Source organism: Alosa sapidissima, chromosome 14, assembly GCF_018492685.1.
Source record: "Alosa sapidissima isolate fAloSap1 chromosome 14, fAloSap1.pri, whole genome shotgun sequence".
Taxonomy (NCBI): domain Eukaryota; kingdom Metazoa; phylum Chordata; class Actinopteri; order Clupeiformes; family Clupeidae; genus Alosa; species Alosa sapidissima.
This window is the reverse complement of record NC_055970.1, coordinates 6,392,419-6,417,418: the sequence shown is the minus strand read 5'-3', so window position 1 is coordinate 6,417,418 and position 25,000 is coordinate 6,392,419. Positions and strand designations below refer to the sequence as shown.

Genomic DNA, 25,000 nt, shown 5'->3' with positions numbered 1-25,000 from the left:
AAACTATATCATGTAGGTCATTATTTCAGCTGTGGCTTTTTGTCAAATGACTGAAAGTCTTGCTGTTGAATACAGGAAATTCTGTGCAAATGGCACAATATGCAGTGGTGTTCTAATACTTTTGGTTTGTATTTGAGGTGACAATTTTTTGTAGTATTTTAAAATTACACATGTTTATAAGAAGCTGTATGTTGCTTATGGGTGCAGAACAGATGGATTTTGCAGGTGTGTGATTGGTCTGCATTTTGCCTCTTTTTTGCAAGATGACATTTCTGTAAGCCAAAGGTCTATGTTATCATTTATGTTCATAGATGGGTTTTTATATATTTACATGTTATTAGCCTACAACAGATAATTAAAGCCATGGACATTCAGTTGAACACACACACTCACTCACACACTTGAGCCTACCTTGATAGCTTTGTTTTTATAGTATGCATAATGTAGCTCTCAAGTCAGGTAAACATTTGTGAAATACTGCCAAGCTTGCCAGGCTTTAACTTGAGTTTTTTTTATTTTATTTTTTTATGTATTTTCAGACAGTAATATTCAGAGGGTGTGGGTGACTTGCAACTTGTGACATGTACCCACAATTACTCTGGATTGTCTACAGTAGCTCTTAAACATAGGTGAAGGATCTGTTCATCAGACATCTGTAGACCTAGGTCATCCAGCAGCAGTCAGCTTTCTGGCAGTAACCCAACGGTGGAGAGTGTTCTGCCTGGGTGGGAAGGTGAAGCGCAGTACCTCAGCTTCTGAATATCAAGGAGGATTTCAGATCGGATGATTGGTCTAAGAAACACTTACACATTGATTTTTTGTCTTTGTAATAGAGTGTATATACTGTAAATATGTTATTGTATTGAAAGGAATGAATGGCATATTTAAATCTTAAGTGAAATACAGCATATTTAAATCAAAATGGAGGAGCAATTTCTGTCTATGATCACAGAATATAAGATTATTAATCATATTTTAAACTCTGTAGAAGAATTGCATTGTACAATGTTACAAGACTTCCATTTATTCCACTAATACTGCGTTAATGTCTACATCCATGTCCTGTTCATGCAAACATTAGTGGTGAATATTGACTTGTAGCAAGCCCTCACTCGGTCAGTGGTATTGAAAAATGTAGTAGGAGGAGCCTGGTGTATTTGCCAACATCAATGACTGCTGTGATACTAAAAGGAAGGTAGGCCCAGCCCACTACAACTCATTAAACTACTGCAATGGATAGATCAGGAGAGACTACAGGCTGAAAGACCTAGCAGTGTGAGCACAGGGACAGAAAAGACCTGTGTTGGCCTATATATCTGAACATATTATGGAAACGTATTAATGCTGCTGACATTTACTTTGCATGTTGTCTCTTTAACCAGCAGGTGGCATAAACATCATTCCGCAGTAGACATGAGGCACACTATTTCGATAAACATAATGGTGTAATGTTTGTAGGCTAATTACTGTCAGAGGTAGTTTAATTGCAATGGAGTTGTTCAGTGGACGACATATGACAAACAGTGATGGGTCTACAACAGGTATGAGCCAAATTTAACGGTAGGCCTATATGAGTGTATATTTATTTTTATTTTATTTTTTTGAGAGAGAGAGAGGCGGTGTAGCCTAGGCTTTTCGGAAAACTAGTGGCTTCTGAGTTAAAATACAATCTACTGACAAAACTCAACTTAATCATTAAACAGAAAGCTGTAAAACTAATTGTATCAAATCAATGCGAACAGGAGGTTTCACAGTAGCCTCGAAACAGTGCAGGTTTGATGGTTTTACATCGGCCAAACCTGCGCGACACCCACGGTTACCACTCCCCCTTTAACCCATCCATCAATCGTCCTCGTCTCACTTGAGGAAGTCTCGTGTTGACGACACCGCTGTGTACAGATGTTGGCTACTACGGCAATTTTAGAAAACTGTCCGGTATGAAAGTGGAAAAGACTACTTCATGAAAATGGACATTTGATCGTACGGTATGTTTACAAGTATTTGTATAATGCGTAATATGAGACGGGAAATTGACACTTGAAACAAAGTAGCCAGAAGTTACCGTCCCAGGTGTAAGAGCAGTGTGAGTTCTTATCTGCTGTGTTGGGATGATGATCTTGTCTTGGCTAACAGGTTATATGTCTACTCAATGTTAATTTGAACCCATTGTAGACGGTTAAACAGTGAAAATCTGTCAAATTAGCCATTACTGAAGCGAAGTCATGCAAGTATTAATGGCTTGCTGTTCTCAATAGGCTACCTGACGTAGCCTAATGAAACCCCTTTATGGATTTTGACATCGATAGCTGCGTGGTATGATATGATAAACTATTTTATACAGTCTATAATAATAACTGAAGTGAAACATTTTTTTGAAAGTTTTTGACAGTCTGACAGTAAGATAATTAATCACTGCCTTACGGAAGTGTGTGTTGCTTCAAATTAATGTTCCTTCGTGGCTCCGTTGATCACCTCTAGTCAATGAGTTTTTAGGTTTATTTGGCATACAGAAGAGGAATCTTGAGAGTAATTCATTTTGACAGGTTGCTTAGGTATGTGTTGAGGAAGTTTCGCTGAAATATGGAGAAGGAATTAAAGTTGATTTGACTGTATGAACTCATTGGCATTTTCACCTAGGCTATGCATATTTGTGGCATGGAGGGAGGGGTTATGCATATGTGCTAATATAGCACGCAAACAGTGAGGCAGTAAGACAGTGGTAAAAAGTGGCTAGTGGACAGACAGTATCCAAACATGGAGGGGGTGGAGAGGCAGACAGACTATGCGGAGAAGTCTATCTCTCCTCTTCCCTTAGGTGAAGCATTGAACAGTTCAATGGCCCTGGGGACAAATGACTTCCTTGTCTGTCTGTTGTGCAAGGCAGTGAGCGAAGTCTCCAGCTGATCAGGCTCTTCTGCTTTACAATAGTGCTGTGGAGTGGATGACACTCATTGTCCAAGATGTTGATCAGTGTTCAGGGTCCTTTTGTCAGATATTGAAGTGATGCACTCGTTCAGCTCCCACTACAGAGCCAGCTTTCCTTACCAGCCTGTCAAGTCGCCCCGCATCCTTCTTCTTTGTGCTTCCTCCCTAGCATACCACTGCATAGAAGAGGACGCTGGCAACAACAGACTGGTAGAACATCCTGAGGAGCTTGCTGCACACATTGAAGGACCGCAGCCTCCTCAGGAAGTACAGCCTGCTCTGCCCTTTCTTGTAGAGTGTGCATCTGGGATCTGTGTGTGATTGCTGTTGACTGAAGTCATTGTCACCTCATTGTTCGTGATCGCTATGTGGGGGAGGGGTGCAATATCCAGTGATGGTGGGGGTACGATAGCCTGTGATGTGGAGGTGAGTGTTGCACTGCTATTGAGGGGGTGTGGGGGTGCATGGGGGCTGGGGAATGACCACCTCCTTGATGTCCCTGTCAAGGATGCCAGAGTCGTGGACACCTCAACAGGCACAGGCAAGGAGGCGTCAGGTGGGGGCAGGGCGTGAGGTGATGGTGGCTTAGGTTGTTGGGTGTCACTGGGATGCAGAGCTGGAGAGACTGGGAGGTGGGGGTAGGGCAGGCACGCAAACAAGAGCAATGTCTGAGTCAGCAGGGGGTGGTGGACAGACCACTACCATTGGAGCTGGAGCAGGGCAGTCAAACCTGTTGTAGAAGTGGTTCAGCTGGTTCACCCTGTCCAGGTCCCCCTCAACAGAGCTGCTGCTCTTCTTCAGGCCCCTGGCAAAGGCATCCTATGTAGCATGGAATTGCCCTCTTTGCACAGGAACAGGTCTTCTGACAACCCTTAACACAACCACATGATATTGCCATGGCCATTGACACAGGCCAGGCAGGCTGTGTAGATGGAATTGAAAATGCTTGGCCCTCATCCAGAGACCATCCAAAATTTCTGATTTTTTACTGCCCAAGCGATTCATCATTATTATAGTGTTCATATTAATAGCGACTTGAAATACAACCCCAAAACAGAAAAAGTTTGGACGTTGTGCAAAATGCAAATAAAAACTAAATGTGATAATATACAAGTCTCGTAAACCCATATTTAGCAGCAAAAAGGACACAGACAACATAATGTTGAAAATGAAAATTTGGACTATTTCATGGAAAATATATGTTCATTTTGAATTTGATGCCAGCAACATGTTTCAAAAAAAGTTGGGACGGGAGCATGTTTATCACTGTACTGCTTCACCTCTTCATCTAACAAAATTCTGTAAATGTTTAGGAACTGAGGAGACTATTTGCTAGAGTTTTGAGAATGAACTCTAGCAAATAGTCATTACTACACGATTTCAGTTGCTCAACAGTATGGGGTATTCTTAGTCATGCTTTCCATTCCATTATGCACCTAATTTGACAAATCTGAACTGCAGACAGGCCATTTTAGCACCTGGACTCTTTCTCTATGGAGAAATACTATTTAAATATGTGCAGAATTCATTTGGCCATTGTTTTCCTGAAATATTCAAGGTCTTCTCTAGAATAGATATGGCAGTATATGTTGCTCAAAACTTGTATACATCTTTCAGAATTGATTGTGCTTTGCCAAATGTGCAAGATGCCCATGCTGTAGGCACTAATGCTCCTCCACACAGTCATAGATGTTGGGTTTCGAACTGAGCACTAAAACAAGTTGGATAGGTTGGATACATGGATAGGCCCTCTCCTCTTTAGCCCAGATGAGTCCATGATTTCCAAAAACAATGGCAAATGTTGATTGGTCTAACCACAGGACCTTTTTCCACGTTACCTCAGTTCATTTTAAACAAGCTCAGGCCCAGATAAGACAGTGGTATTTTCTGTATTGTGTCTCAATACAATTTTGGTTGTTAGAATTTTACAATGACAGGTGTAGAAACAGGTCTGGTGTTGATGCAGTGCCATCTGAGGTCCAGAAGACCACGACCATCCAATGTGTTTTTCAGCTCCTTCCCTTGTCCTGTAGATGATGGACCCCCCAAATACTTCACAATTTCATCTTAAGAAGCATTAAAATGGCATTGTTTCATCATTTGTGTGATGAATACCCGTACATCAAGAGACCCTGCTGGGATGCTCTTTTTCATACCCAATCATGTTGCCAGTTACCCTAATTAGTTTTGAAACATTCCTCCTTTTGTTTTCTTTATCATTACACACCTTTTCCAGCATTTTGTTATCCCTGTACCAACTTTTTTTGAAATTTGCAGATTTGCAGATTATTACATTCTGTTTTTATTCACATTTTACACAACGTCCCAAGTTTTTCTGTTTTGGGTTGTAATTGTTTTATAATGAAAATTGAAAAGCACTTAGGCTACCATGACATTTCTCAACCTTGATTTCGCCAGCTTCTCGATATTTTATCGCTACCGATGTCTTTGCAGTCCACAGCAGCAATAAGTGGTTATTTATTGCCTTCTAGTGGTGAATTGAAAATCCAAGTAGCCTAGCCTATTTTACATGGGATTTTCAACAATACAGGAAGTAGCGTTAACATAATCGTGCACCACTGCAGAAGACGTTGTGTTTTTGATGTGTTTGTGGACTAAGTTTGTGCATAGTAAAAGTGCAAGGATACAAAGACAGAACCGACTGATATCTTATTTATGGACTGTTTTACAAGATCACCTTTTCGTTAAGTAGTATACGTAAAACTATTTGATCAATCAAAACTATTTTTTTTGCAGCAGGCTAAGCTAGAACTAGTGCTAGTAGAGAAACATGGATAATTAGCAACAGAAGTTCAAAGTCTTTCAATGTAACGTTACATAATCACAACTATATTTCATACTGCTTGTACAATCAAGATATCGTTTGAAAGCTGTATTCCCGTTGTGTTGGTAGGGCTGTAGATTTCACAACTAAAATGATATATAGCAGAGATATGAAAGCAGTTATGGATGATGGCATTTGATCGCGGCTGCTAGCTGCCATAGGGAACTGCAAAGAGCTTCAAAAGCGTATTTTTTTTTGCGGGGGGACATGCATACTTTGAACACATCCTACAAGTTTCCAGCAGCTTGTTGACCGGGTTGTCCACCCAGGTTGTGATCCTCAGACATCACAGATTCACTGTCCTGTCATTAAAGGCATAAAAAAGGCTAAAAAAATATACTTAAATAAATAAATAAATAAACCAAGTGCTATTAAACATGCATCCAGCTATTATCTCGGTTGTAGAATAACCATATTGATATGAATAATTATTATTCTAATAATGAATCATCCTATTAATAATAATAATGTTCTGCTAAACTAGAGTAACTACTGCTAACTATAACTGCTACCCATAACTGCTCATCCTCAGAGCCCTGCTATTCAAATGCCCACACACACACACACACTTATAGCAGATTAGCTCCATGGTTAGATAACAGACCATGTGTTTGGAGTTGTTGGTGCGGCAGTGGGTGGGCACCGAGGGAGATCAGTGCCAGTGCCGATGATGAATGTGTCTGAGGAGACGGAGCCCAACAGGACAAACCTACCTCCACTCTGCTGAGTCTGACATGTTCAGTACAAGTCTACTGCAGAGTTTTGGGGCCTTTCCTCCTTTATTGTGCAATGCTTCTTTTTTCATCACCTTCTGTACAATGTGGAAATATACTGAGCTTCAGATGACAGACGAGATCGTGTTGTGCTGTGTTGTGTTCATGGCAGTTTAGAACAGCTACATGGCATTAGTTGTTCACACTGTTTCCTGTCAGAGCACACTATGTAGATCAGTGTGGAAGAAGGGAGTGGCTCCTGTGAAGGCTTCACTGTTCTGTACAGTTCCTCAGTCCTGTAATGTGTGGCTTTTACACTAGTGCTACATACAACTGCTGGGGAAATGATTCATGTTCCACCTTTTCCATGCATGCTTTGTTTGGTGAGCTTTGGTGGAAGCGTGCTACATTTAGTCATCTCGTGTAAGTGTTTTATCACTCCACATGTTTTGTGAGGACCTTTGATCCAAGATAATGTCTTTGATGTAACAAACTGGATCTTGATTAGAATGAGTTTGCCGCCTGGTATTTGCTATAGTTTTGCAGTTCTAACTGTAGTCAAGTGAAATGTGAATGAGAGATTCCACAGGAACTAGCTTCTGTATTGCGGCAAAATACTGGATCGCAAGGGAGTTTTAAAGGAAGCACATTTTGACATGCCTCAAGATTTCAACAAGCTCACACATGTGCAGCTCTCTCTCTCCTTCTCTCTCGCTTTCTCTCTCTCTCTCTCGCGTGCGCATTCTCCATCTCTCTCCTGTGGCACTGTTATTATCAAGGCCAGTGGTGGGGATTTTGTGTACTTAATAATGACTTCAGATGAAAGCAGTACATTGTGTAACATTTTTTTGGAACATTATTTAGATGAGTCATATTGCTTGACTACGGTTCTAATGTTAGAGGCAGGCTAGAAGGACAGGGAAATAGGGGTTTATAGAGTGGAAGTTGTTGTGATGTTTTTAACCCTATGTAAACAGAGTAGGCACAGGCACACTTCTAATGTGGGACTGATGACTGTTTACATGTTAAGATGATACATGAGGCAACTTTTTGAGCAGGGCATCCACATAACCAGTTCCATTTGTTCTGATTGGATGATCATGAAAATGTGGCTACTGATGATTGAAGTTTTAAAAAAAAAATGGTGCTCAGTATTAATGAGAACATGCCAGAACCACAGTTGCATGCAAGTCTATCTAGCACAGCTAATATTAAAGTTGCTTTGAATCTAAGCAATGCCACACGTTTTTTTTAGGCTAAAACATTTTATGTCACTTACTGCAAACATCACCTAACCAACCACTAGGTGTCTGTGTCCTGAATACACTGTAAAAAAAACACGATCTCTGTGGACAGCCCAGGTTCCAAAAACGCCCTGGGCAAACCTAGCCCATAAAAACATGACAAACTGTTCCAGCAAATCACAGAGACGAGATGCGCGTTTAGGAGAGTTTCAATTGCACGGGAGCAGCATGGGAGGGAGGGGGAGGAAGTAGCGAGCTCTCTGTTTTGTTTAAAAGTCAACAGAAGTGACGTTACCCAGCATCGCTTAGAGTGAATCACACTCGCCTCCCGTCTAAGTTTGTTACCCAGCAAAGCTAGATATGAATGTGTCTCCATGTCATATTCATATGTCAGATTCTAAATTAAATCAGGTCCGTGGCTCTCTAAAAGAGCCTCTTGGGCTGTAACTTTTACAGACAGTCTTACAGCTACCATTGAAGTTCTAGTCAACTCTGGTCTGAGTTTGACGGGCATAGGAACAATAACTATAAGGGCGCGCCTAAAGGCGGCTTTTGTGACCGGTCACATTGACCAGCAACATTGCTCGAAAAGTTGCCTTGTGTATCTCAGCTTTAATGAGGCTTGATATCACTTACAAAGTTGAGCTCCCTGATTAAATACTAAAAATATGTGTAGTTCACACTGATAATTATGGTGAAACGAAGTGCGCTGCAAGTACCCGGATGGTGTACTCATAATGGTGAAAAAGTAGAGCGTGCGATGCTGGACACTTTTCGCCCTCAATCATCACTATCTTGGCGACACAGCAGAAGGGGAGGGGCCATTTCCAAACTTGTGATAATTGTGGTTGAGGAAGCTGGAACAGCTAGCCTGACGAGCCAGACCCACATTAAAATGTAGGGTCTGGGGACTCACCATTCGCAGTGCGAGGGATGAGATAATCGGTTGTCTTTCAAATTCCCTCTGCACGCAATAGGATAGCGCTACAACTCATGAGTCCCATGCGTTTTCCCACCAGCGGAGCTAGTTGGCTAGTTCAAACTTTTGCCAACTTAAAAAAAGCTTAACTCGTGTCACGCTGTTCGCCAACAGCAACATCCACCTTCTTTGTTTTCAAGTAGCAGGGAATTCACGCCGAACCGTTTTAACTCTGCCATCAATCATTATGTTAAAGGCACATGTGTCTTTTTTGTGAACTTTTGAAGTGAAATGCATTCAAAAACCAACTATACATATCAATAGAATGTGAAGAAATAACACTACTGACATTTTCTAATCGAAGAATATGCATAGCATTGCAGAGATCTCCTCCAGAATTAGCATGCTAACATGCTAACCGACTAGGCCCGGGTCGTCCAGTCTTGCAATACCAGTTTATGTCTGAGGTGGCGACAGGGAGTAACATACCGGCCAAACCATTATAAAGAGAGTCTTTGAGCACGCTGAGGAAGGCGCTAAGCCGAAACGCGTCTGTGCAATAAAACACATATATGCAAAGTGCGGCCTTTTTTTTCTGAGTTAACATTTAAGTTTGGCCAAGCACTCTCAAAAAAAGTAACATAAGAGACTGAGTGAAGCCTGCTCCTACCATATACTTTAAATAATAATGACCTCTAATAGTAAACAGAACGATTGGCTGTAACCACTGACTACATCGAGCATTTTAGTTACTGGCTACGTAGCAAGAACACCTGTGTTGCTGCCAGACTCTCACGGTGACTGTTCTCCAAACGCCTCTGCTGGTCAGCGCGCTCTCTGGCTGCTCTGACAGCTCGAGCCGTCCCTGTACTGTTCTCTCCAGGTCTGGGACTGACACTAGACACCCAGGCCTTTTCTTCTTTGCCTGGCCCATACGTTTGCCCACTCTTGTCTGACTAGATGCAGGGGGGATGTAATCTTCGTCGTCAGTCTCCACCCGAAGAAAATACCTTATTACTATTTTCAGTTTTATCCATCCATACATTTTATACATCCATACAAAAGGCCTAGCCTTTGCTAAGACTCGCTTGCCAAATGCCACTAGCAAATTTGTATTTATTTCTCAAATGTCTCATTACCAACAATACCAGTGTGAAAAGCAAAACGTTAATGAAAACTGTTATATGTAGTGATCGGGTAAGGGTGAGCCGCTTGAAGAAGACATTTTCCGGATGTAGGATTTTTTTTTTTCTAGGCGGCGACCATAGACTTTTTGGCTCAAGGGCCACATTGGGTTTTGAAAATTGGCCGGAGATAACTAAGAGTTAACTTAGATTAACATGATGTTATCTCTATTTAACATGATGTTTTGACATTGACATTGTAAACGTTCTCTAAGGAGAGTGAAAAGCAGTTTGCAGTAAAGCTAACCAACGTCGTCTCTATCGCAGGAAAAAAATAGCGAGCAGCCTGATAACCAAATTAAATGCTCAGCGGGCCGGATGAAAGTGCTTGGCGGGCCGGATCGGGCCGCAGTTTGCCCACCCCTGGGATAGACAGTAGCGAAAACGGAGACAGATAGCAATTACTCATTGAATCTATGTTAAATCAACATTATTTTGTCAATGTTAAAATCATTGAGTCAACGTCGTACTTAAACATTGATCCTATAACATTTTGCACCCTCTATTAATATTGAAGCAATGTTGAAATTCCAACTACAGATCAACGGAATTTCAATGGTATTTCAGTTAAAATGAATATTGAAACAACGTTGAAATTACAACCAAACTAAAGATCAATGCGATTTCAATGGTATTTCAATTGATATTAAACCTCAGTAAACCACTTTTAATCTGGAAAAATATTGGGAAATTCACATCCTGCTTTATATACAGCCAGGATAAATTTGACTAGGCCTAGTATGGCTGGTTTAGGCTACACAATCGTGCATAAATAACCAGACAACTTATCAGTTTGAAAATCAAGTGCATTTATTAACTCTTCTTCATTTAGAAATTCACGTGTGTTGTGCTTCCCTGCCATCCATTCAGTATAGCATTCATAGACCACCCGTTCGCAGTTAGCCCTCCACCATCCAGTAGCAGAGTGAAGTGGCACCTAACAGAAACAGAAGAAAAAGAGATAGACAGTGTTAGATAAATATGTTCAACTGAAGGCTACTTATAATTGAAACTTTAGAATAATCATAGAATATATATTCTATATGTTTGTTGAGTTTGCTGTCAAAATGCCAGGCTGAAGATGGTGTTAGAATAATTCAGTTTCGCAAGCTGGGTGAGCTCATTGAACATGCCGTGTTTGCTAGCAGCACCAGCCATTCGGGCAGCTCTGTTCGTCCGAACACTTTTGCTGCCCAATGAACGGTTAATGATAGCAGTCTAGTCAGATATGACTTAAAGTTGACTTATATCAGTATTGCTAAAGTTAGCCTATTAAAAACTCACAAAAATATGATCACCAGGAGTTACATAAATGTTAGCTAAATCTCCACGTAAACCAGCAGCACATCTTCAGCCTATAATTTTGACAGCCTAGAAGCTAACGTTACCGGTAGGCCTAGCACTACTTCATATTTTATTATCATGAGTATAATAAACTGTAACTTACTGACAACAAAGGTAGGACCTAATTATAAATCAGACTGCCGAGTAACGTTAACCTAACATTATGATGAACTGCCATAACGTAAGTTATCCTAAACATTAATTTGACAACAGCAAGTAAATTTAGCTAGCCTAGCATTTGAATCAGTTTGTAAATCTGACAGTACGATGTACATAGACTGTAAACATGACCGAATTTAATGTAGTACACTTTTACAATAAAACATTATCGTTTGATAAATAAATGCTTGCTTACCATTAAGGAGGAGTGAACTTGACAGAGAGCTGAACACCCCCTTTGGTCTGACTGAACTGTTGCTGAAAATGAACTGGACAGTTCAAACGTCGTCGCGCGGTCAATTATAAATCCACTACTTTTCAATCACCACGTTAAGATTTCCCAGTCAACCACAAATCCATGACTTTTCAATATCTTTTAGTGAACTATGTATCGATGCTCTATCGATTATGGCAACATAAACTATAAACCAATGTTGTTTCGATATCTCTCTTATCGATATTCATGCACTGTCGGGTTTTTGTCAGGATTGTAATGCTGATTCAATGTCTATTTACCATTGAGATTTCAATCTCAACCAAAATGATGATTTGGATGGAAAATCAACATCATATCAATGTCACCTTGCTATCTGGGAGGGAGGAGGGCATGGGCAATGTGCGTTTCGTCGTTTCAACCACTAGCAAACTATTGTGACATCATTGTTTTCCTACATGCTGCCCCCAACTGGATTGGCGTGTGGAGTGTGAATTAAATAAAACGAAATCCTGACGGATTGTGCCTTTAAGCCTGCCTAATTTTTCCAGCTCGCAAGCCAACTAGAGTTGCTAGACTAGCCCGGGAACCAAATAAAATTTGCTGCCGCTAGGGTGCGTCTAGATTTCTAGGCTGAACAGCAGCAATGGAAGACACAGATGCACAAGCAAGTTATAACAGTACAGGTTTTGACAAAGTGTGACCGTGTCACTCTTTAATAGAGGACACCAGTACTGTTAAAATGTTGTGATCGTCATTTCCACAGAGTCAATTGCACTGAGTTGGTGTTAAATTTGACACTAACACTACCCTGTTGAAATTCACACACTACACGAGTAAGCACACAGAACGTGAGTGCACTGCATTACAGTTTTTCTCGATTGCTTTAAAGAAACTGGGATCCACTTGGTCTTTATGTACAACTTCTTTGCACAACTGAAGTCATCTCTTGCGAATGTGTTCACATGTTTCCATTGGGTTCACACATTTCTCACACCCTTTTGCAAAACAGTTAACACAGATGTCATTCAAAGACCCCAAACTCTATTGGTTTCCCTGTGCTAAACAAGGAAAACATCTATTCACAGGTGGTAGAGATTCCATGCATAAGTCTAAGGGCTATATTTTGGTCTTATGTTTCTTATTCAGTCATGGGTGTGTTTTGGGCATAACATCCTTTAAACCAATGAGAATGACATCTGTCATTCCCTTTAACAGCAAGCAACGTGACTTAAAACAGCGCATCGGTATTTTGCTGGTCACCGGCGCATTTGAAGGAATCTGCTTGCATGCAAGACTATGGAACAGGTACTAAACCATGCTTTAGCAGAGTTTATAGCCTACACGCATCTGCACTCGTCTATTATTTAAACTCATTGGCAAAGTGAAACTAACTTCACCATGGTCTCATAGTCAACGACAAAAAAAAAAGTTATACACAGTTACTTTCACTATTGACTGACAATAGGTTACCATTGAAAACATAGCCTGAAAAATGCAACACTTACCCCAATAATGACTGAATAAAAAACCTAAGGACATTTATCCTGCAGAGGAGTTGCTGCTTACATCTCATGACAGTGCGTCTTCAGCTGTGCTCCATATGCGCCTCGCTATAGACCAGGTTTTTCTTGGTCAGTGGCGTAATGCTTTTTAGATAGATGTAGGATAGTGATTTTTAGATCAAGCGCCAGACCACACCTTAGGTCGTTAATTGCCACACCCCTGAGTGCATTGTTCAATAAAAGAGACGCGCATGGCGAAAAACTCAAGTGTAAGCTTTGCATTGTGATAACAATATGCTTTGCACCAGGCTTTTGATCGTCATATTAGAGCCCTGAATTTCTGATACACCTGTGTGAAACTCTAATACACCTGTGTGAAATTCTTCAATCAGCAATCATTCATCATCATAAGAGATACCATGTCTGTTCTGTGTTGCTATTTACAAGTATGGATCTAAGGCACATTTAGAGAAAGTACTGTATTGCCTATTTGGTGAAGAAAACAATAAAAAAGCTGCCACGTCTATGTGTTTACTGTAGGTCTGTTTAAAAAAAAAATGATACGTTGTAGTTCAATGAAATGTGTCTTGTCTAGGTGCTTACTGTAGGTCTTACATGTCAATGGTAGTGTAGTCAAAATTAATCCAAGACAACTGGTGTGAGACTGCAGCTTTATTCACAACGCCTGGAGCATGTTACCCACATGAAATGTCAAAGTAACAAGCCCACCCATCTGTGGGTGAAGCCAATTCTTATACCCTTACCCCACACCCACGGAAAATCACAAGTTGTCACCCTCCAGTGATCACCTAAACATCTGGTATTTTAACAGAGATAAGAAATGTTTACGACCCGCCCATCCTCCACAGTTCGGTGACACAGGGGTTATCTTAGCTTTCCTAAGTCAAAACATTCCAACATAGGAGTTCCAGAAAACACAAGGGTCAGAGTAAGAAGATAACAATTAGATTTCACTACATGTATATAAGGTATACTAAACCATCAATGAGAGAAATAAAAAAATATCCCACAGTAGTTACATCTTGGAAGGAATGAATACAATTAATTTTTAGTCAAAAATGAAAAAGAAATGGCACAGACAGCAAAAATGAAGGCTGAAACTCCTCATTTTGAGAAGAGTGTTTAGCATTTGTTGTGCAGTGTGTAATGACTGATTGAAAGCGAGCAGTGATTTGACTACGAGTTGACCTGTGTGTAAACTGTTTTGACAATGTGATGTCAGAGTTGACGCTAGCATTGAAGCGATTGAGAAAAACTGTAAAGTGTACTGACAGAAGCATCATATTAGTTTGGAACAGAGTGCAAGATTGCATTGTGTAAGATTTGAATTAACTGCTGTTTGTTATTATGCTAATTAGTCATTCGTTTTGCAGTAGTAACTGACCAATTTTAAGTAATGAAAGTTGTTGTAGAATCCTATAGTGATACTACTGGGTGTGTTTCTTCCTCTTCCAGGTATCAGTGAGAGTCAACGGCAGCTCCTCAATTGGAGAGGTGACAGACCCCACCCAGCTTTTCCTGTCCCGTCCCCCTTCCCCCCATCATGGAGCCAAAAAAGAAGGTGTTTGGTAACCTGAGGCAGAAGGCCAGGCCCTTGCTCAGCTACATGCGGGGTGGCCGCAAGAGCCCTAGCAAGCCGGAGGTGCGTCCAGAAGGGGTGCTGGACCACAGGATGAGTGCGTCTGTGCCGGACATCCGGAACTTGCGCCACTCCTCTGGCGCCGTGGACACTGGGCTGGACAGCCCGTCCCAGAGCAACCCTGCCACCCCATTCCTCAGGCCCCATTTGGGCTGGAGAGGCGTGACCGCCACCGCTCCCTTTGCTGGGCACAGCGTGCCGGATGGACCCCGCACGCCCACGGCCTGGGCGTCCACGGAGGTGGTCAGCCGAGGATATCCAGAGGAGCGGGTCTCCCTGGGGCGGCGGGAGTCGCTGGAGGACGGGCCGCAGGCAGCAGCGCAGCATGGGGTCCTGCTCAGCACCGAGCTGCCCAGCGTGGAGGTGTCAGAGGATAAGAGTGAGGTAAGAGTGCTCTCCTGTGTGTGTGTGTGTGTGTGTGTGTGTGAGAGAGAGAGAGAGATAGAAAGTCAAAACAATCCTATATCCTATACTTGTGAGATGCAGAGAAAGAGACAGTAAATGTGTGTGTGTGTGTGTGTTTGTGCATCAGCGAGTCAGAGAGAGCTTGAATTCGAGAGCTAGAGAGAGATAAAGAGTTCATGTATGCTTCACAATGGTCCATTTCATACTTAATGATATGACACTGGGGTGGCACTATCGTCACACAAATGAGACTTGGGCTGAGGCCGATGGCACATACATGATATACAAGACATACTATGTAGTTTACATGGAAATGTTTGTGGGAGGATTATATTTCCATGGTATTGTCTGGAGGCTGTCACATGATCTGTTGGGTGATCTTTGTCAATGCACAGTAGCCTACATGTCAAATTGAGCAAGTCACTTGATGAAGGGCAGGTTGAGCAAGTTGGCTTTGTTTCTCTGTCCAGCTGGTGTACGGCCATCCTACTTCTCTCTTTCTTTGTAGCCCCATGTTTGTACTACTGCAGGCAGTTCTCAAATTCGGACTTCTTCTCAAATTAATGGGTCATTCTGAAGTTGCATAAATCATTATTACAGTGGCTTCCCGGAATGATGTTACCACAAACAGTGATGAACTCTGTAGTGGTTTAAAAGGAACAGACTTTATAGGTCTATTTTACATACACTTTACACAGACTTTCATTCTATACAACTGCAGCTGCTCTGCACTGCACTGCAACTGTGTACAGAGAATGAAAGTATGTGTAAAGTGTATGTAAACTTGGTCAAAAAAGGTGAACTAGAGAAACACAGTATGAAGCCAGCAAATGCACACCTTAGATATGTGAGTATGACTTGTCTTTGGATATTGCTAACTGGTGTGAACATGATATCATTGGAAGACACATGGAGGACATTGTGCATCATCTTACAAATGTTTTGGATGCCTGCTGTTGTGGATTTTTGTAGGAACAAAAATTGAAAGCTTAACTCAAGGAGTGAAAGGAGTTCAGTTGTAATGATTAAATTACAGAAATGTATCAGTCTCATAAATTATTGAGGAAATAGATGCAAGACTTAATTAGCAGTTGCTTTGTATGCTGTGACAACAAAGATATTTACGACAGCTCCAAGTAATGGAGGTGACCCTTATTAAATCAGCCAGTTCGTTTTTGGCTTGCGGTGTGGCCAAACTGAAAAACAAACATTTTATCGAGTCCATTAGCAGACACTTGCAGAGTCATTAGAGACACTCTTTTCTGTTGGAGAAGCAGCGCTCTCTGACTGACAGTCAACTGAAAGCACCTTTTATCTGACCGTTAAAGGCTTCTAGTTCTTACGTGAGCCATCCTACCCTATGTGTCTACACAGAACTTTATGGTTTTATGTGCTTTTAAGGTGTGCCGTGTTTTAAAACTGTGGCTTGACATACCCAGTGTCCCGTTGTGAAGGAATTTTTTAATAACCACGTTAAGACTCATATCCCATGGGTCAGGCTCAGAAGTGCGCCGCGCGGCCCTCTAGATTAATCAGCCAGTAGTTGACCTGCAAGGAAAGTCCATTTCAGCAAGTCAGTTTCAACAAGATGCGTGGAAACTCTGTAAGGCTGTGTTAGGCTGTTCTCATCATGCACCTGTTTTTGCAGAACCCGTTAGAAAGCAATGGCCAAGAGATGCCGACAGTTAAGGACCTTGATAATAATAGTGTAAGTATGTTTTTAAAAATGCTCCAGTAGCATTAATCAAGCAGTTATTGATTAATGGACATAAAAAGTTTGAACAAATATTGACTTATTGGAGAGAGAAGGAGGGACGCCGGTGCAGCTCAGATGTCTTCTTAATTTTCAATTTATTTAGTACAAGGTGCAAAACATACGACTAACGTTTCGATGTAGTCACATCTTCATCAGAGTCCAGAGGACATACGACTAACGTTTCGATGTAGTCACATCTTCATCAGAGTCCAGAGGACATACGACTAACGTTTCGATGTAGTCACATCTTCATCAGAGTCCAGTACTAGTACTTGTACTAAATAAATTGAAAATTAAGAAGACATCTGAGCTGCACCGGCGTCCCTCCTTCTCTCTGAAATATCTGTCCTGGCCTGGTTGCACCGAAGCGCGGAGAACCCTCCTTTGTCTATTGACTTATTGGAGTATGTTGTGTAATTCTGCAAATGTTTGTGCAAGAAATACACTGCAAGAATGTACAGTAAACAGTGTAGTTTAGAGTTTGACCGGCTGCTTTTGTGGACAGTTGCCAGTGTTTTCCCTTTGCTGACTTTGCAATAGGGATACACAATATTGGAAAAGTGGAAAGTGGAAAATTTCTGCCAATATTTGATATGCTGATGCTTTCAAACTCATTTTAACCTATTGCCAATACAATATACATTTTTTAAATTATTTTCTCTAAAGTCTCTCTTGTACTAGAATGAACTTGTTACTCTTATTGTGATGGCTTAGTTGTTGCAGATACAGGCATGAAACTATACATTATACATTACTATAAAGAAATGTAGACAATCACCAAAATAAGGAAATCATTGCAACATGGTAGATGTAAAACATATGAAATGTTTATATAAAAATGTAGATCTCATCATATTTGAACGGATTTGTATGACGTTTCCTCTGAAACCCAAATAGGTTGTGCTGATTTGGTGTGCCAGGAATATCTGCAGAAATGTTCACATCTGCCGATGCCAGTAATGCAACTATTAAGCGATTATCTGCCGATACCAGTGTCCTACTGATAATATTGTGCATTCCTATTTTGCAATGTCATGAATTAATTTGGCACAGTGAGTGAGACGCTGTAGAGAAGGGACTCTGCATAGCAGCTCTCTGGTGCATTTGGGTCCTGTGATGTTTGATTGATATTACTAAGGGGATTAAATGTGACCGCATGACCTGGTGGCGCCTACTGCTCCAGACTTATGACTGGAAACAAATATAATTTATGCATGTCAATATTAGTTTAGTTTACACACATAGTTTATACAAGCATCTGAGTTACAACTCAAGCACATCTTGTTGTCGGGCTAAGAGTGTCATGGAGGTCGGCGACATTTCACTGACTAGCTCTGGACCTCCTCAGTCCCTAGATGTGGGAGGCGAAAGCCTGTGTCTCCCCGAGCACCTGTGCGACTCTCCGAAGACCTACATCCTCAACATCAACCTCAAAGAGGGCAGGAACCTGGTCATCAGAGACCGCTGTGGTAAGACCTCTTCACCTCTTCTGATTGGTGTGAACATTTGATGTACAAACCTGCCTCCCTCTGAGACTACACCGGCGTAGACATGACAGGGTACGGTATCACACATGAGGGCATAGTAAGGCATTGTGATTTGGGCTCTAAGGAATGTATACTCTTGTTGTGGTGACGTCTCAGTCACAACAGTTGAAAGGGAAGAGACACGTTGTAGGGTCTGGACAGCATTCCAAGGAGGCATATTTAAACTTGTTGCCAACCACACCCTTGAAACACCTAATGCGTTGCTGCTCATGCCATATGCTTCACTCTCCAGACTCCTGTCAGGATTAGAAATCATGTAAAACATCTAGGACATTTTGTATAAGGTTGTTAAACAATGGAACATCTAAATCACGCACCATGCACTTTCATTTAGGGAGACCATACTGTTACTGTTATACTTTACATGTGCAGTGTGCTGCTGGCATATTGTCATGTAGTACTTAATTTATCCCATTCTATAATGATCTGTTATGCTTTCCCTGTATTCTATAATGATCTAGAATGCCTTTCCCCTTCTTTAAATGATAATCATGATGCAAATAATAAGAACTACCGGTATTTCAGTTTTGCATAGAAGGCTGTAACAAGACTGTATTTAGCACTTGGATTTTTAGATTGGACTTGTATCACTTTTCATGTGTGAAAGTTATGGAGGTCTGGAAACAAACAGGAATGTTTGGGATATTGGTTATGTTTATGGGGGTTGGCAGACACTTTTGTCCAAAGCCACACACAAATACAAAAACAATATATAATATTTAAAATTTAACAGGGAACAGATTAGAATGTTGGTCAAACTATAATAATAAGGAGAATAGCAATAATAAACAACAATGTAAATTCAATCAATAGCCTAATAAAATAATTATTAAAGGGGAACATGAGTGTATGAGGAGGGGAGAGTGAAAGGAATGGTTGGCTGTGGGAAACAGTGACATCTGCTGGAGGAAGTTCAAGAGAGAGCAAACCTATAGCCCTCATGTGTACTTAAAAGTTCTGCATTAGATATTTGTTTAATTGAGTGTTTTTGCAAAAACAGGCCTTTGCTTCGTGTATGGCTGTTTGGGCCCCCACTGTCGACTTCAGGGCAGTGCTGCAATAACCTGGTGGGTTATTGTTGGGGTTAGGGTGGGGGTTAGGGTCGGGGTTAGGCAATAGAGCGCTGCCCTGAAGTCACTGGTGGCAGAACTGCCTTGAAGTCGACAGTGAGGGCCCTCAATTTCAAGCTTTTCATGTTTTGGTCCTCATCTTTTAGAACAAACTTGCTGTTGATTGATCATATTTCAGGAAACCATGAAAGCCACATTTTTGCTTCCTGATATAGATCACCAAACCACATCCTCTTAGCACTGTTACTTCAGACACCGTTAGTCTGAGTTAGCCAGTGACCAAGCTACCATTTACAACAAAGATGTCAATTAATTTGCTGTAATTGTATACTTAAGTATTTGGGAAGTATACTGGCTTTGGAGTCAGAAACCTATTTTGTTGTCTTACATATCCATAGGGACCAGTGACCCCTATGTAAAGTTTAAATTGGATGGGAAGACACTATACAAAAGCAAAGTGGTGTACAAGAACTTGAATCCGGTTTGGAATGAGTCCTTCGCCTTTCCTGTCCCCGACCTGGACCAGAAACTATTTGTGAAGGTGAGACCTGTTGTGGTCTTGTGCAATACAGTGCAACACACAATTATGACTGTGCAGTGGAATTTATGCGGTAAACGTTATGTATTTAAAAGACCTTCTCCAACGCTCTCTCTCAGGTTTACGATCGAGACCTTACAACAGATGACTTCATGGGGTCCAACAGTGTGGCCTTGGATGAACTTGAACTTGAAAAGTACACGCCAGAACCTACTTAAAAACATGTTCCAGAGAAAGTACTGAGAATGAAAGCATTGGATAGAATAACAGTGTTGGCCTCTTCCTCTTACCCAGAACGCACCAGTTGGTGTTGGACCTCAGCGACCCCAACAGCCTTGAAGAGGACATGGGCGTGATCGTCATAGACATCAGCTTATCCCTGCGGGACGGGGAAAGCAAGAAGAATGCAGTAAGGCTTTCTTTCATTCTTATTTCCTGGAGCACATGGTTCTGTCCAATATCCTCATTGTGGTTTGACGTGCATCTCTTCTTTCCCACTGACTAAATTGTGTTGGTTTTGCCTCTCCCATCCATACACCCATGTAGAAGACGACACCAAAGAGGAAAAAAAGCATGCGGGTAAACACTGACTTGTTTTGACATTTAGATTAATGTAGACCTTTAACTATAATAATCATCATCATTATAATTTTAATCATAATCATGATTATAATCTTAATCGTGATACATTCAAATTATGTAACACTTTTCTAAAGACACTTTACATCAAAATAGATCACCCACAAGATTAAAAATACAGTTATCAAGTTCCTCTTCACTATAACCCTTCTACTAACTCTCTCTTCTACTAACTCACTCTCATGTGAATAACAGTGTGTGAACAGAATCTGTAGCTAACTAGCGTATGTGATGAAGGGGAGCTTGATGGTGACCCTCTGTTCTCCTGTTGTCCAGTCGGGGCCATCCCAGCAGTCCAAGCGCCTGTCGGAGAGCCTGAAGAAGGGGCAGCTTTGGTGTGGTGTGTGGACCATCGCCCTGGTGGAGGGCCAGGATCTGCCCGAGGACGGCCCGGGAGACGTGTTTGTGCGCTTCAAACTGGGAGAGCAGAAGTACAAGAGCAAGGTAACCAGGCTGCAGCAGGCACAGATGATTGACAGCTTGCTGTCTCCCCCCCACCTGTAGTGGAAGTATCAAAGAATTTTGTAATTCAGGATGTTTGCAAGAACATATTTTATTGATTGATAATTGATTACAGAATGATGATTTAGCCCATTAAATTACATATTTGTTCAGTCGGTCTTGATGAAGTTGCAAATAAAGTACTTCCTTGTGCATGTTTTTATCAGAGCCACTGCAAAAAAGCCAGACCACAGTGGAGAGAAAGATTTGACTTCAACCAATTCCCAGACGGGCCGTGCATTCTGGAAGTGGAAGTTTGGTCAAAAGAGGGTCGCAAATATGAAGAATGCTATGGGATGTGAGTCTGATTTCTTGACTTAATGAAAAGCTAGTCTAAGCACCTGTTAGATCACAATGCTGGCAATTCAATATTTATGGGTCTCATATTTCACGGAGTACTTGAACAGAGTACAGTACATGTTGTCTGCTGTGGGCTGCTTTGGTAAAGGCAATGAGTTAAAGGAGGAATGTCAGCTCTGTGTGTGGCCATTGCCATGACCTCTCACAGTTATGCATCTCCAGTTATGCTTGGGGAGTGGTGCTCAATGAACCCATAGAGGTCAAGGCTGAGACCGGTGTGTGTGTGTGTGTGTGTGTGTGTGTGTGTGTGTGTGTGTGTGTGTGTCTGAGGATGTGAACGTGTATCCATCTTTCTGTCTGTCCTTGCAGGTATCTGTTGCAGGCGAAATGGGTGTTTCTGCTTTCACACAGATGTATGATTACAAAAATATCCTCTGTGTGCGTATCGCACTGAGGTGTCCATAGCTACAACCCTAACCCTGCAGTGTCTGGTTCTCCTTTCTGTGGCGTGCAGGTGTGAGGTGGACCTGTCCGGTGTCTCTGTCAACCAGCCGCAAGTGTACACGCGGCCACTGAACCAGGGGAGAGGTCGCGTCCTGTTCGTGGTCACGCTCAACGTTTGCACCGGGGTGTCAGTGTCCGACCTGGATGCAGCACCCCTGGAGGACCAGAACGAGAGGGAGAGTTTGTGCAACAGATATGTGAGTCGTTTCCCTCACCCTGTCTGCTCCCTCAGACGGGTGGCTCTCTCTCAGTTTTGCTCCCTGTGACCCTGGAAAGAAGGCGTAATGTAATGCAGTGTTTCCCAAATCTTTTTTTCTGGGGACCCACTTTTTAAAAATGACAGACCCTCGCGACCCATTTCACTTCAAATCTACCCTGCAACTACCAATATTGTATTAGGCCACAGGTTCTCCAACTTTTCTATGCCTTCCCCAACCATACATTGCTATAGGATCTAGATAGATAGATCCTGCTTTGAACACGGTTGTGTTGCATTTTGAGCACCATCAGCGTGAAAAGTTGGAAATGACTACTGAAAAGATACGTTTTAATGCGCATCCGAGAGTTTGGGGAAATTCTCGCATGTTGTGCAGTCGTCATTCATCAGCATATAAGCTGTTCCTGTATTTCTAAAAAAAAATGTTGTAGGCTACGTTGCGTTGCAGACAAATGGGTCCATAACACTGTGGACGTCAATTCCGATGTAAACAGCAAATAACTCAAGTCGTTATATTGTATTGTTGTATTATATTATATTCTATAGTCGTTATATTAGAACAAGAGGCTTTTGCGCAATATGGCCGGAAGAATGCGCCTTTACTTTGGAGTTAGCGAGGTAGAAAACGAGAGGAATAGTGTGTAAAATGTCCATTTAAATTGTAGCCTAATATAATGCACTGTTGTGCATTTTAAATCAGAAATAAGAATGTGAGGAGTTGCTATTAACTTTAGAGATTGCATCTACAATCGAATCTACATGCAAATTGAATGGCCTTATGTCCGGTCTATGGATGTCTGCTTTAGTTGACAGCACGGTCACTAGATTTTAATCAGTAAAGTTGAGGAGCTGGTATCTGTTAATGTTCATGCAAATAGGCGGATTCATGTCCCTTGTAGTTTGCAACTGCGAGGTACATGGCAGGCACCCCACAGAATGGTTTCATTTTGAGAGGTAGATATCCATGCTCTGGCTCCCCCTCTGCGATGCGTTTGTCCCCCAGTTCCATGCGCCAGTTTCATGAGCTTTTATGACAAAACCGTGACTGTGGTAGTTAACAAACTACATCCTAATAGAAAACTGTTAGCTTTCCTGGTATCAAATGACAAATGGTATCAGTTAAGTCTATAACACAACATAAATTGTGCTGGCGACCCAAATAAAATCTCCTGCGACCCACCCGTGGGTCGCGACCCAGACTTTGGGAAACACTGATGTAATGTACACTCTTAAAATTAATGTGTCGTGTTGTTTCTAACACATTGCTTTTGTTATACTTTGTACACTCTCACAACAAATGTGTTGAAAATAACACAGTTGCAAGGTCTGTTCAGGGATGTTTTTAGGTCATGATACTTGGGGCAATGTTTTAAGCCATGCTGTGTAACCACATTCCATGTGTACTATGTATTCTAATTGGATGGTCATGGTAATTTGCCTACTGATGAAAAGCCGTTGCTCCAATATCAATGGGAACATTCCAGAACATTGCCCAGCAACATTGCTTCAAAAAGATGCCTTGTGCATCAGCTTTGTATTCCACCTCTAGATTCCTTGTGTATCAGATTTTTAGTGTGTCAGATGTTTAGAGTGTTTAGAATTCTGTTTAGAAGTTTGAAATGGATAGCTCCAGTCTTTATTTATGACGGGTTAATCTTCACCCAAAATCTTGTAAAACACTTTGCAAACTCACACCTGTGACCACATTCCATCTGTTAAGTGAACCACACACCGACGCTGGCATACCATTATTGGATAAATTATTGCACCTTTGTTTCTATGTCTTTACTTTATGGCTCCTTGGCAGACATAGTAACCATACACAAAGGCACAAAGGGGAGCTGTTCTAAAATCACTGTAACCGACTGATAACTTATTGCTTAAATATGTATTCAAATGTTGTACAAGCTTGTTCTGTAAGGGTTCTGTATACTATATACAGAGGTGAAGCACATTTAAGGTTTTGTTCTGCTATAACAGGTTTTGCAGGTGAAGAATGCTGTGTGTATAACCTGTTACGCAAGACACTTTTTAAATCTATGGATAATGAAATGCTGTGGATGAAAGTTACTTTGTCTAAAAAGTAAAAGGCAGGTTTTTTTACCCAGATCAAACAGTTCTGCTCACTTGTCTATCTTGCCCTGCAGGCTTTCCGGAACTCTCTGAAAAACATGAGGGATGTGGGCTTCCTACAGGTCAAAGTCATCAAGGCCACAGATCTGTTGGCTGCAGATCTGAATGGTGAGCATATGTCTTATGTGACGGACCACCTTCTGCATGCATTTGATTCTAATGTATTAGATTTGACTCAACTCTGTTCTGACTGAGGATGTTTACTTGTGTGTTTTGTACAGGAAAGAGTGACCCTTTCTGTGTGTTAGATTTGACTCAACTCTGTTCTGACTGAGGATGTTTACTTGTGTGTTTTGTACAGGAAAGAGTGACCCTTTCTGTGTGTTAGAGCTGGGGAACGACCGGCTCCAAACACACACCATCTACAAGACACTCAATCCTGAGTGGAATGAAGTATTCACATTGTCAGTAGCACCACAATCCCATCATTCAGTTTACCCTCAGTTTTATTATAGTTTAATATTATGTTTTAGTGGCAAATGCAGGTGTGTTGTGTTAATAAATATATATTTTCCCCAGTCCTGTTAAAGATATCCATGACATCCTGGAGGTGACAGTCTTTGATGAGGATGGGGACAAGGCTCCAGACTTTCTTGGAAAAGTGGCCATTTCTTTGCTCGCAGTATGTAATAAATAATTTAAAGCACTGAGAAAACTCAGGCCTCCATTTACATCAGT

The 25,000-nt window shown here is 41.5% G+C and overlaps 2 protein-coding genes and 1 long non-coding RNA gene across 11 annotated transcripts in view; 2 read left to right on the top strand and 1 right to left on the bottom strand.

The window, feature by feature from the left end:
- mef2ab (myocyte enhancer factor 2ab) overlaps window positions 1–901 on the top strand; it is a 25,907-nt gene extending 25,006 nt beyond the window's left edge. For all 6 annotated transcript variants that reach the window (XM_042062135.1, XM_042062133.1, XM_042062136.1 and 3 more), the window contains one exon: window positions 1–901. This exon is cut by the window's left edge and continues 637 nt beyond it. The gene's annotated coding sequence lies outside the window, so the exon portion shown is untranslated.
- A 958-nt stretch (window positions 902–1,859) lies between these two features.
- Window positions 1,860–25,000, top strand: part of mctp2b (multiple C2 domains, transmembrane 2b) — a 30,783-nt gene continuing 7,642 nt past the window's right edge. Inside the window, exons 1-14 of one of the 4 annotated variants that reach the window (XM_042061777.1) lie at window positions 1,860–1,985; window positions 14,529–15,096; window positions 16,766–16,825; window positions 18,222–18,342; window positions 19,889–20,031; window positions 20,148–20,224; window positions 20,323–20,437; window positions 20,575–20,607; window positions 20,944–21,111; window positions 21,336–21,466; window positions 21,983–22,169; window positions 24,337–24,430; window positions 24,624–24,726; window positions 24,842–24,944. In XM_042061777.1, coding sequence (XP_041917711.1) covers window positions 14,617–15,096; window positions 16,766–16,825; window positions 18,222–18,342; window positions 19,889–20,031; window positions 20,148–20,224; window positions 20,323–20,437; window positions 20,575–20,607; window positions 20,944–21,111; window positions 21,336–21,466; window positions 21,983–22,169; window positions 24,337–24,430; window positions 24,624–24,726; window positions 24,842–24,944 — 1,815 coding nt within the window. In that variant the 5' untranslated portion in view covers window positions 1,860–1,985; window positions 14,529–14,616. Of the gene's footprint in view, window positions 1,986–6,805; window positions 6,907–14,528; window positions 15,097–16,765; window positions 16,826–18,221; window positions 18,343–19,888; window positions 20,032–20,147; window positions 20,225–20,322; window positions 20,438–20,574; window positions 20,608–20,943; window positions 21,112–21,335; window positions 21,467–21,982; window positions 22,170–24,336; window positions 24,431–24,623; window positions 24,727–24,841; window positions 24,945–25,000 lie in introns of those variants that run through there. The other 3 variants (XM_042061776.1, XM_042061779.1, XM_042061778.1) reach the window with 3 other exon arrangements.
- Window positions 10,619–11,923, bottom strand: LOC121681833. The gene is made up of 2 exons (XR_006022309.1): window positions 11,530–11,923; window positions 10,619–10,767 (listed from the first exon to the last, which is right to left on the bottom strand). It is a non-coding gene; the product is annotated as an uncharacterized LOC121681833 (long non-coding RNA).